Below are 12,386 nucleotides of genomic sequence, written 5' to 3' on the forward strand. Positions count from 1 at the left end.
TTGGACCCTCAGAGGTACGTATCTAACGACCCTGAAACCTAGTTTAGAATCTACTCTGTCTTTGCAGAATAAGTCTCCCAAACCTTGAATGGATTAGGGAAAGGATTTCTATAACTTATTGTGAGAGTGCACAAATAAAGAAGATTGAGACACACCTTGAAAACATAGGATTCCTTCAAGTCACTTTTTAGGACTCTCTTTCAGCAACTGTTCGCAGTCAAGGTCAATTTGAAAGTCCTATTCACTGTGCATAAATCATTAAGAGGTGAGGATCCAGTATACTTGCAAAAAACTGCCAACACTGTAGATTCTAACAGAAAATAACTGTAAACTCATATACACAAGAGGGAGATTATATAAAACATAATGTGCAAAAAACAAACAGGGACTAGATCGCTGGGGCACTGGCCATTATCTTTTCCATGTTCGCTTTTCTCATGGAAATCAAAGTAGAGTCAAAAAACCTACATTTCTGGAAACTACTGATAACAGAGCTTTTCAACAATCATATCTGAGAACACTGAACCTCAGACGCAGTGAATATTAAGGTAGATGCTGTGGGGCATATGATTTACCAACATGTGGCGCTATGCAATACAGCAAGACAACTTGCTGTGCTGCGTTAAACGGAGAGAGCAGGAATGCGCCACATTTACTAATATATGGCGCATTCCTGCTTTCTCTCTGCGCTGGGCACAAAGTGTAGCCTAGCGCCAATCCAGGCACCCTTGCGACATGGTGCAAAAGTGCATGCATTACAGGCAGGATTGTTTTTGTGCTTTCTGCACACAAATAATCCTGCAAGGCTATTTCCTCTTTCGATTTGTGCTGCAGAAAGTAGCATACACGGAAAGAGGAAAATATTTATCTTTGTTACACCTCTGTTGGGGAGGCATAGCATTTTAACACATTTCCAGGTTTACTAGTATGGGGTTTATTATTAATATTGAGAACACCCACATTCCACCTATGGAATGCCTTCCCAACGTATATTAATGCAAGGCAGCAACTTGCGATGCCTTGATTTACTCTAGATTTACTAAACCACACAGGGGCTCACAAAGTGACTTTGTGTGGCTTTGTAAATCTCGCCGAAGCCCTTGCATTGCCTTGCACCTCCTTGCGTGACGGAATGGCAAGGCAAAGGCTTTGTAAATCTGGGCCCTGAACTTTATCTCTGGGCTATCATTGCAAACTGTGGGCCATATTTACTAACCATTCACGAATAGCAGTCCAGCAAGGCAGCTTGGATTGCCAAATGGAATTCTGTCACATCAATAGCAATGGCGGAGAGATCAGCGATTCCTATCCAATTTCATGTTTTCACAGAGATTCACTAGTACATCAGTCGCAGTGAAAAATATTTTGAAACATATTGAAAATGCTGCACCAAAACTGTAACTGATACGACTCAAAGATGTCATATCAGGTTAATTGTGTTCAAATCTGTCCATTAAAAAAAGATTCCTTCTGATACCACAAATGTTTGATACTATCTGCTAGTTTTTCCATTTTTGTCACCCTATTTACTTGGGTCATTTGCCAGTACTATTGACAGTCCTATTAAAAAGTCTCATGAACATGAGTCGTGGAATATGACTTTGATTGTCATCACAATCCAAATGCAATGATTTAACACGAGTTGCAAAATTAATCAGTTCTCCAACTGACTTGAAAGTTTTATTGGAAAACAATTACATTTGGCTAGAAATCTGTCAATAATCTGCATCTATCAAACTTTAACATTTCCCATATCTTTCAAATAAGCAACTCGAGAAGAGGTCTTCTTAAAGAAATTGATGTTTAAGCCTGGTAGCACAACCACATGCAATTACTCATCAATATGACCTGGCTTCCCATTGTCTTATGCTCTCTGAAAACCTTTTTATAACAAGAAAGGACCCCGACCTATATTGTGCGCTTCCATACTAAGTCTGTGAATCAGCATATTTACTTTTATTTTATTCTGTAAACCTTTCAATTGTTTAAAGAAATAGACAGACAAGGCATTGCTCTGATATTTCAAGGTTACAAACGGTGGCTTCAATGGTGAGGTTACCAAGCTATGGGATGTGGAGTGAATGCGGAGTCAATGTGCATGAGCACAATGTCTTACTAAAGAACTTATTCACCCCTCCCCCCCAAAAAAAAAACAGATCACTGAGCCCAACAGACTAAAAGAATGCTGACTTCCAAAATGCATGAGCTGTCTGTTCTTAAAAGAGACGGGTCTGTTATCGCAGAAGCACGCATGGATAAGCTTGCAGTGCCAACATCAAACTTAAAAAGAGTCCCACCAAACATGGACTTAATCACATACTGCATGCTTCACCCCTCCATCATGATCCATCTTGAGAGTCAAACTGCTTCAGAGCTCAAATGCATTTCGAGGACAAATTAAATACCCAACTGACAATGTGCAATAGAAAAGTCTACTTACAGGTGATTTCTTGTCGATGGGTTTGATAATAAACTTTTTGTCGTTGAAAGAAATATTTCGGATTTCACTCCATGGGAAACCAATCTTTGGAGTCAACCTGCAATGATGAAGTAAACACATTACTAGACATAAAGAAGAGTTATGGTTATTATTGCAATTTGAAGGAGGTTTTTATTTGTGGTGTGGGTGAGGAATATTTTAAACCACCTACTTATTCCGGATTATCTTTTACCATAGTCTTTGGTACACAATTTCTAGAACAGCGGTTGTAACCTTTTGATTCGGTGGACCCCCTTTAATCATTACTGGAATTCGGAGACCCTCACTGAGTCACTATTGGAACACAGGGACCCCAAATTGGAAGCTGGGGAAATCAAACAAATATACATTTTGCTTCCTTATGTGCATGCACTTTATTATTCTGCTAATATTATACTTTTTTATTTCTCAGGCTTTTTTGGAACCCCTTAGCATGTGCCACAGACCCCCAAAAGTCCCTCGACCACAGGTTAAGAACCACTGTTCTAGAACATCTTCCCAGTACTGAGTTGGAAACAAATGATATAGGCTTACATATATTTAGTAGAAGTAAAACTGATGTTTTGGAATATGTTATAGCTACTATTGAATTCCAATACAGGCAAATAGTGGACAAGGTGTACATAGGAACTGATTTTCAACATGTGTGAGGACAGACATATCAAAGTAGAATGGGCATTTCTCTTAATCCTAATGCTAAAAATCCAGTTATTCGTATAAAATGGATAAAGATGTGTGAGTTTTAGGAAATTACTACGATGTTGACTATGATATTAAATGCTTACTCCCAAAACGAACTGGGAAAAGTTAAAGGTTTGTTAAGGATGCATATGTTTTAGGAAATTACTACAATATTGGTTACAACTTTGAATGCTTACTTCGGAAAGGAACAAGGAAAAGTTAAAACTTTCACACACAGCATAGCTTTGAAGAAAAAACTCTAATCTGGTAAGGATTAGGTCAAATGAAAACTCTCTCAGAATTTTCGGGAAAATCAAAGGGGGATTGTTTTCAGAAGGGAACCTCATTTTGAAAGAGTCTTGTATTGTCCCACCGAAAGCAGCTTGCATGCTACTTATCTTAAGCACATGTTGGACAAATTGATTAATCAAGTAGTAAAAGAAAAGGAAGAAAACTTTATTGGAGGCCGTTGAGGGCTGATCAGATTTCAAATGTTGTTAAAAGTTGTGAGCAATCTGCTAATTCTGATAAAGTACAGTAAAAGACCAATTCAGAAATTAAGTTAAATGATTTTCCATTGATACTTTGGAAAGAACCTGTCATATATATGTTGGGGCCTTATGAGGGGGGGCGTTTTTTTTTTGGGGGGGGGGGGGGAGAAACCTATGCTCTCATTATCATTGACCATTTCCCGAAGAGGGCTGATTTGAAGTGGATTTGTAATCCTAACGTCACACAAACAATGTGTTTTCTAAAACAGTTGGTATTGTGTATAATTAATACACTCTCTACTCGGTTCAGTTTACTCTTAAAGTGGGAGTCAATGAGGAAAAAACATGTGGATAATTTAATATGGGCTTATCTATGTATCCCACACAATACCATTAGATTTACTCCATTTACATTTTTTAAAAGGGAGGAAATCCTGAACTGTGCTCGGACCTGTATGGCTTATTAGGAATTTGAAACCTCTTAATGTGGAAAAAATATAAAAGTGTGCTACAGAAAATGTACGTTTGAAACAGCACAAAGAAAAAGTGAATATGCTGAAGAAAAGCATGTGTATCTGCAGCTACACATGCCATCGAACATATGGTTACTTAGAAGCTGGTGATTTGGTCACGATTGCTGACCCCAAGAAAGGTGAGACTTAGGGGCATATTTATACACCATTTGCGCAGAATTTGCATCATTTTGTTACGCAAATTCAGCACAAAACTTACTCCATATTTATATTTTCACTCTAGACACATCTAACATCGAAATACTGGAGTTTGCACCATTTTTTAGATGCATGTATCTACCTTGCGTCAATGAGATGCAAGGTAGGTGTTCCCATCTAAAAAATGCTGCTAACCCCATAGCCCCATATTTATCCCCCGTGCTAAAATGATGCATGGGTGGGAGGAGGGGTTAAATAATGGTGCAAAGCTTTCTTTGCACCATTATTTAACACCTGGTTCAGACCAGACATTAGGGGATCTGTGGACCCATTTCCATGGTTGAACACCATGGAATGGGTCCACAGGTGTCCTCCTCAAGCCCCAGGAACATCCCCACGCACACCAGAGGGACCCCGGAGGATGGAGGACCCCATCCCAGGTAAGTAGGGTAAGTATAAGTAAGTATTTTATTTTTTTAATTAAAGTTCCATTGGGGGCCCAACCTGGGGCCCCCTGCATGGCACAGGGTGCAATGGCCATGCCCAGGGGACACTGGTCACCTGTGCTGGCCACTTGGGTGGTGGGCAAGATTCCTGTATTTTCTAAGACAGGAGTCGTGGTATGGATGGTTTTGCGTCAGAAAATGACGTTAGGCTGGTTAGAGGCATTTATTTTGCCTCTAACCAGCCTAACATCCTTTTTGTGGTGCAAAACCCTCTTCTCCCAAAGCGCCACCCCACCCGGCTAACATCATTTTTTTTTTTACGCTAGCTCACCCTTTGCGCCGGCTTGCAGCATTCCATAAATTTGGCACCCGGTTGGCGCTCTGGAATGATGCAAGCCGGCGCTATACTTTTTGGCACGAAAATGCATTTGCGCAGTTTTGCGTCAAAAAGTATAAATATGGGCCTAAATTTTCAAATGTTCACAGAATTGTAATTGTTAGTAAAAACTTTGTACAAATGAATAATGGAATTGGTAGAGTAATATAAGCATTCCAAGTACTATGGAAACAAAGAGAATTTGGAGAATAAGGGGGAAGAAAAATGTATTAGCAATGAGTATGCCTGCAACAGGGAATGCAAAAATTGTTTATGTCCTTGTTCTAAAAGTGGTGACAGTGTATATAATGTGAATGGGACATCGCCTGCATTACAACAGTCTTTACCATCTGAGTGTCAGCAAATTGTACCACAAGTTGATGACAGGTCTTGGCAAGAAACAAATGATTTATGATGATTCATATCCTGTACACTGTACAAATGTTCCATAAAAATTTGAGGATTATATAGTTGGTACATTGTGTAAGGCACTGTACATATAACTTAAGCAAATGTCTACAATACACCTGCTAACAATTCAAATAGGTGGCTTTTCTTTCCATTGAGTCTCAACATTCAAGAAGATGATCAAAGAATGACTACTGCAACTGCTTCTTTCGAATAAAATCTGTCTGATTGACGCATAAAACCTTAAAACCCTATTACACCAAGCTGGTTTTTTACCAAATTGAAACTGTAGATTTGCGAATCTACCAAGGAAATTCCATTAATTAATCATGTAACAGTGGAGTTAGTCATAGGAGCCAATTAATTTTAGTATTATTAAGCATGGATTTCTATATGTTCTCTGAATGCAAAACCAAATCTGAGCTAATGATCTCAACATAAATTAACAGGCATATTTAAGAGCCCCTAATGTCATCAGAGCGCCAGTTTTAGTGATGCTCCAGTGGCGCTATGCCCTGCGTCGTATTTAGAAGGTGGCATTAAGCCCCTTTACACGCTGCCCTTTGCATGAAAGGGGTGTGCAATGGGTGTTGCTGTGGGCGTGCCACAGCAACAGCCATTGCATTTTGACGCTGCCTCAGATTTACGAGATTTCATAAACCTGAGGCAGCTCCAAAAACTAACGTCACCCCAGGGGTGGCGTTAGAAAAGTGCAACGAGGAGGAACATTTTTATTCCTCCTCGTTTTTTGCTTCTATGCGGGCTGCTTTCTGCAGCACGCATAGAAAGAGCAAAACGCCAGACATGATTGTTTATGTGCTGGAAGGTGTCCTTTCCTGCACATAAACAATAATTTCAAAATTACGCTTTGGCACTTCTGTGTGTGCTGCATTCTGCAGCGCACACAGAAGGGCCAAAGCGACATTAGTGATTGTTTATGTGCAGGAAGGGACACCTTCCCACACATAAACAATCAAACCCTTCAACGCAGACATCCTTGAACAATGGTGCAAGGATGCCAAAGTTGGCGCAGGCAGCTTAATTTAGCACCAGCGCAGGGGACAACACAGGGGTGTGCCGTATTCACTTAAATATGGCGCATCCCTGCATTGTGAAAATGACGGTGTGAGGCGCTGCCAATTTTGGCACAGCGTCGCGCTCTGTCATTTTTTTTAAAATATGTGCCTAAATCCTTAGCACTGCCTTATGAAAATCCGTTGACAACCTGAATTCTACATTTTGATAAAAATGGCAACAAAACATCACCGCTAAATATCACCGTTGGAACAATGTTTGCATGAGCCAGTATCAAAGTTGTGAACAAACACGATGCTGTGCACCCTGTACAAGCGCACTCAGCTCTGATTTATTTAGCTTTCACACTGTACAATGCACACTGTGGGAGTGCAAACACCAGTGCAGGCATGTGGTAATATTGCTGCAAGGGCCCTGGCTGCTGGCATTCGAAAGCAGTTCTCAGTTCGGTCTTGAAGCCATTGCCTGCAAAGCTTGAGAAACCAGTTTGGGTTACCATGGGGACACCAACTGGATCCAGACAATCAAGAACTGTAGCTTGCATCAGGTAACCTTGTGCCTGGCACACCTACAGCTTCCTGTGACGGCACGCAGTCAAGTGCTAAGTTGCCAGCGGCACTAGCTGCCCTTGTAGCTCTTTCCTGTATTCAATAACACATTCCCACCCAGATTGCTTCACATTCAGTCGCTCGTCCGCAGACGACTCGCCATGCCCTCAGTCACTTTCACTTTATGTTTGGGGTGCTGTTTTGCCCAGCCCAGCCTATCACCTTTATGGGACAACTCCATACTCACCTGGAAAATTCTTGGTTGAGCCCTACTTTCATAAACAGATAAAATATTGTGCTATGTAGATCGAAATCATTGTTTTTTATCTCTAAATGGCAAAGGAAAGGGCTCTATAGAAGGTAAGAAAACACCGAACACTGTTAGGTTGCTAAAACAAAGACGGTAAAATAATCACTGGAATAAAAGGCCATGAAGCTTAACTAATTTTATGGCACTTATATAGTTTCTTGCACATTTACCAATGCAATGCCAATGGTGAAGTTAACTAATTTTCCTTCTACTGTACTACATAGAATGAGTGCCTGAAGTTATCAGCTTCATAAAAACCAAAATCCAGACAAAATATTTCATAAGAGGTGTGTGTATATTGGGGTGGGGGGAAGAGTGTGCGTGTTATATGTGTGTGTTTTTGTTGGCTGACTCCTGGTGAGTAAATTGGAGTAAGTCAAAAACGACCCTAGTTTTTAGCACCATTTTACTGCAGGAGGTACACTCTGGTTTACAGAAAAGGGCAAAGCAACCTTGCCGTATTACAAATGGGTGCACATAAAACGCACCAGCACATTCTGGCCACAGGTAGAAGTAATAAATATGCTTTGTCTCAAGCAAATGAGCGGAGCCCCCCTGTGTAACTGGCATATGCGCCAGAGGACCTGGCCCAGGGAAGTGTCCATTGTGGCAGACTACCTTATAGAACATCTACAATTTGTACGTTGGCCCCAACAGAGTCTGTATAGGAGGCTAAGACTGTGCCACTGTGTACTAGGAGGGGGAGGCATCTGACTGCACTCCGACCAGTCCCCTGCTCCACACACCAGCTGGTTTGGAAGGTACAATTTTTAAGGCAGCTGTGCATGGCTGCCACTGATTTTGTTTTCTCTAATGCCCACCATCACGAGTCCACAGAGCGTGTGTGCAGCAAGGGCTGGGCACAGGTGTAGCTGTTGGCCATACTCTGTGCCTAACTCCTGTAGCTATTGAACCAGCTGTGCATTGTGCACATCCTTAGATCATGCATTGCATCATTTGGGTGCAAAGATCTAATGACCACAAAACTAAGGCCCAGATTTAAGAGGGCCTTGGCACCATTCCAAAGTCACATTAGCATAATTAGTTTTTACGCTAACGTGGCCTTGGAAGGCCAAATACTCACTGCCATATTTAAAAAGTGGCGCAATGCATGCATTGCACCACTTTGCAACCCCTAGCGCCACGTTATGCCTGCGCCAGACATAATGTATGCAAGGGGGCATTCCCCCTACAGGGGGCCCGCAAAAATGGCGAAGTGGAATCTGTGAGATTCCACTGCATCTTTTTTGCAGCATTTTTAATGCCTGCACAGAGCAAGCGTTAAAAGGAGGCACACCGTTATTTATAGTGGGCCTCTATGTACTTTGCACAATTAGCACCAACATTTTTGGTGCTAATCCAGGCATAATGTATGCAAAGGGGGCGTTCCGGCACTATTGGGGGGGGTCTACAAAATGGCATAAAGAAATCTTGAGATTTTGTTGCGTCATTTTTATTGGTATTTTTAATACTTGCTAAGAACAGGCGTTAAAGGGAGGATCCCATTGTTTGCAATGGGCCTCTGGGTGCTTTGCAGAATTAGCGTACATTTTTTACACTGATCCTGCAAAGCGCCAGACTAGAGTAAAAAATTATGACGCTAATGCCCCTGACTACCGGCATGGTGTGCTTTATTTTAAACACGGCGCACACATGGTGGTGTTAGGGAGGTGCAAGAAAAGTGGCGCTGCACTAAGTGCAGCACCACTTTTCATAAATCTGCCCCTATCTGTGCACAAACTTGGGCCATTTGCAGTGGGGTGTGCAACCACAATGTTGCTTCCAGCTACACCTCCTACAGGATCTGCTGCACAGTTGGTTCTGTCAATACAGCGACCCTTTGGCTTGCACCCAAAAGTGCAGTGGAACTTAAAATTTAAAACCCTACTTTTGAGTCCTCATTAATCTTAAACTTGAATATACATCAACAGAACTTGACATTACAAAGCTGTGCTGATTTGACCATTAGTCTGCCAGATTTCATGCAGATCAGGAAAACAGTTTAAATGTTGTTAGCAAGCCGAAGAACTTTGCCCTGCCCTTAACAGATCGACATGAAATGTGATACATGAGTAAGCTATAAGCTCTAAGTGTAATTTTGTGGGCAGTTGTCATATACCTACGTTATAAGCAACTCAAAAATACATTTTTAACGGAAACTGAAAATTAACCATAACAGTTGTATATCTGAGTTGTTATAATTTAAAAGTGTCATTTTAAAAATTACTTTTTGCACTTTTTCCAGAAATTTGGGGTTTGTTTGGCCATCCCTAACCTTAAATAAATAACACCCTATATGCTGCCCTCCTCAGTTAGAGATTTGATTTCCACCAGAAAAATATTGCAATTTCAAGGTAGTGGAAATAAAACAAATTGAAGCCTTTAACCAGCCAATCCAATTTTTCAAAATATGGAACGTGAATGTCAGAACCTTATATGACCCATAGTTTTTATCAGGTTTTTGGCAAACACTGCTGAACGGATTTTCAAGAAACTACAAAAAGACAGTCTAGAAATTTAGAACTTTACTCAGAAAGCGTGCTTATGATTATTTTGTGTAAATCTGTTCAGTAATTTCTGAAAAATTAGCATTTAAAAGGTGCTTGAGTGGGCACCGACCGGTGAACTACCTGAAACAAATTGTGATATCTGCACCACTTATGTCCAGACATCAGGGATGTGGAATTCCTATAGCCCGACGCCCGGGACATCTTGTTTGGGGTCAAGGGCAACAAGTTTTTATGTTTACTTTGTCCTTGGGACAAGTAGGCCCAGCCCTCTGCAGCACAAACCCTTTGGCTGCCTGTTTACAGAGAGTGGAACTCTCTGCAGTTGAGATAATGTGTTTCCAAAAGATAATGCTGTTCGAACTTGTATTTATGGTTCATTATTTGAAAGCCTTCATTATTAGGGTGAGTGCTGTAAATAAATGTTTTAAGGTCACACTTCACTACTGACGTTGGTTCCAGTACAAAAATAAAAAAGTGTATACACATGTTTGAAAAATTTAGGCTATGAGGCTAAGTATATTGCTCCTAGAATGCTCTCTGATTAGATGCAAATGAAGTGTCATTTAGTAAAATGTGTTGATGCATGCTAGTATTTCCCAAAAATATTTCTAATGGAAAATCAGTGGAACCATTTTCAACACGAATATGGGAAGCATGAAAATAAACAAACACTGACAAAGCCAACTGGTCTGACATATTTTTATAAGTCTTTTAGTTTCATCAATGCGTGTCTTGTTTTGACATGGCTTTTGTAACACTTTATTGTTGTGGGAGCTACCAGGCCCTCAACATTGTAACAAACACTGGCAAAACCCCCCCCAAAATGTTTTTGAACTCTAAAAGCACACGTTGCCACCAGTGGCATAACAAAGGCCCCGCAGCTGCCCTCCAGGGGGCCCCTTCAGCACAGAACCTGCCCTGAGTGAGTCTGGAGAGGGGGCGCCTCCATGTTTTTTGCAAAGGGGCACCCTCCAGTTTCGTTACGTCACTGATTGCCACTGTAGTTCCTGACCCTGAACAAAACTACTTTGTGTGCCAATATGCTCCTTGTGGAAGAGCACAATGCGATCACTCACAGTAAAGCCAGCCGAAAGAGAGAGAAATAGAAGTTTAATAAAAACAAAATGTCTTTGTTAACACCAGACCTAATTAGGGACCAAGACCCACATGTAGGTAGCTTTTTGCATGCCGCAAACAGCGACTTTCGCTGTTTGCGACGTGCAAAAAGCACATTGCGATGCACAAACCCAGTTTTGCGATTCAGTAACCTGGTTACAGAATCGCAAAATGGGTTTGCGACTCGCAATTAGGAAGGGGTGTTCCCTTCTTAATTGCGACTCGCAGTACAATGTAGGATTGTTTTGTGACCGCGAACGCGAGCGCAAACCAATCGCAGTTTGCACCAATTTCAAATGGGTGCTAACACTTTCGCAAAAGGGAAGGGGTCCCCATGGGACCCCTTCCCCATTGTGAATGTCACTGTAAACATTTTTTCAGAGCAGGCAGTGGTCCTGTGGAACACTGCCTGCTCTGAAAATATGAAACGAAAACGTTTCATTTTTAGTTTTTGTAATGCATCTCGTTTTCCTTTAAGGAAGCAGTCACAGACATGGTGGTCTGCTGTCTCCAGCAGGCCACCATCCCTGTGAGGGCCGCTATTCGCAAGGGGGTTGCAAATTGCGACCCACCTCATGAATATTCACTAGGTGGGCATTTGCGAAGCCCTTGCGAATCACAGATGGTGTCAGGGACAACATCCTACATTCAGATTTGCGACTCGCAAATCTGAACCTACCTACATGTGGCCCCAAATTCTTAAAGTCACAAAAGTGCACCCATGGTATATGTCGTACCCCTATAACATATTTGTGAACTGTATTTTAGCATGGGTAAATATGCATGTGTAGATTTGCTCATGTGAAAATCTATTGAGCATTTGCAAGTTCATTTTCCCTCCGGCCACTTTCTTCCCAACCCTGGAAGAAGCTCTAATTCTGCCATTGTCAGGAGTAAATGTCCAACCTTTCTTATTATGGGAAAATATTAGAGAGAAGTTGGTGAAAATCTTTAAAACATGCAGGTTAGTAGGTTTGCAGACTCAAAGGCATTCCAGCCCTGGAACTATTGCTTACTGCTTCCTCCAGCCCCAGTATGCAGATCTGCAGAAAGGTGACAAAATAAGGAAATTGCTACAGTAGGGATTGAAACTGCAAGTATTCAAGCACTACTATGGTAGTAGCCCTGGCATAATCAGAGAGGCTATTATCAGAGCTCTTACATAACGAGATTGCTGCCATAATTTGTCGCCACACTACATGGCACCAAAGGGACAAGTAGATCTTTTTACAGGACAAATAGATTTGAGAAGCAACCTGTCCCCTGGACAAGTAGATATTTTAATAAATTCCACATCCCTGAGACATGCTCGGAA

At 41.4% G+C, this 12,386-nt stretch overlaps 1 protein-coding gene across 1 annotated transcript in view; it reads right to left on the minus strand.

Annotated features, from left to right (window-relative positions):
- EZR (ezrin) overlaps positions 1-12,386 on the minus strand; it is a 153,519-nt gene that overhangs the window by 28,635 nt on the left and 112,498 nt on the right. Inside the window, exon 8 of the mRNA XM_069234591.1 lies at positions 2,441-2,537. Coding sequence (XP_069090692.1) covers positions 2,441-2,537 — 97 coding nt within the window. The remainder of the gene's footprint in view (positions 1-2,440; positions 2,538-12,386) is intronic.

This window comes from Pleurodeles waltl, chromosome 5 (genome assembly GCF_031143425.1).
Source record: "Pleurodeles waltl isolate 20211129_DDA chromosome 5, aPleWal1.hap1.20221129, whole genome shotgun sequence".
NCBI lineage: Eukaryota > Metazoa > Chordata > Amphibia > Caudata > Salamandridae > Pleurodeles > Pleurodeles waltl.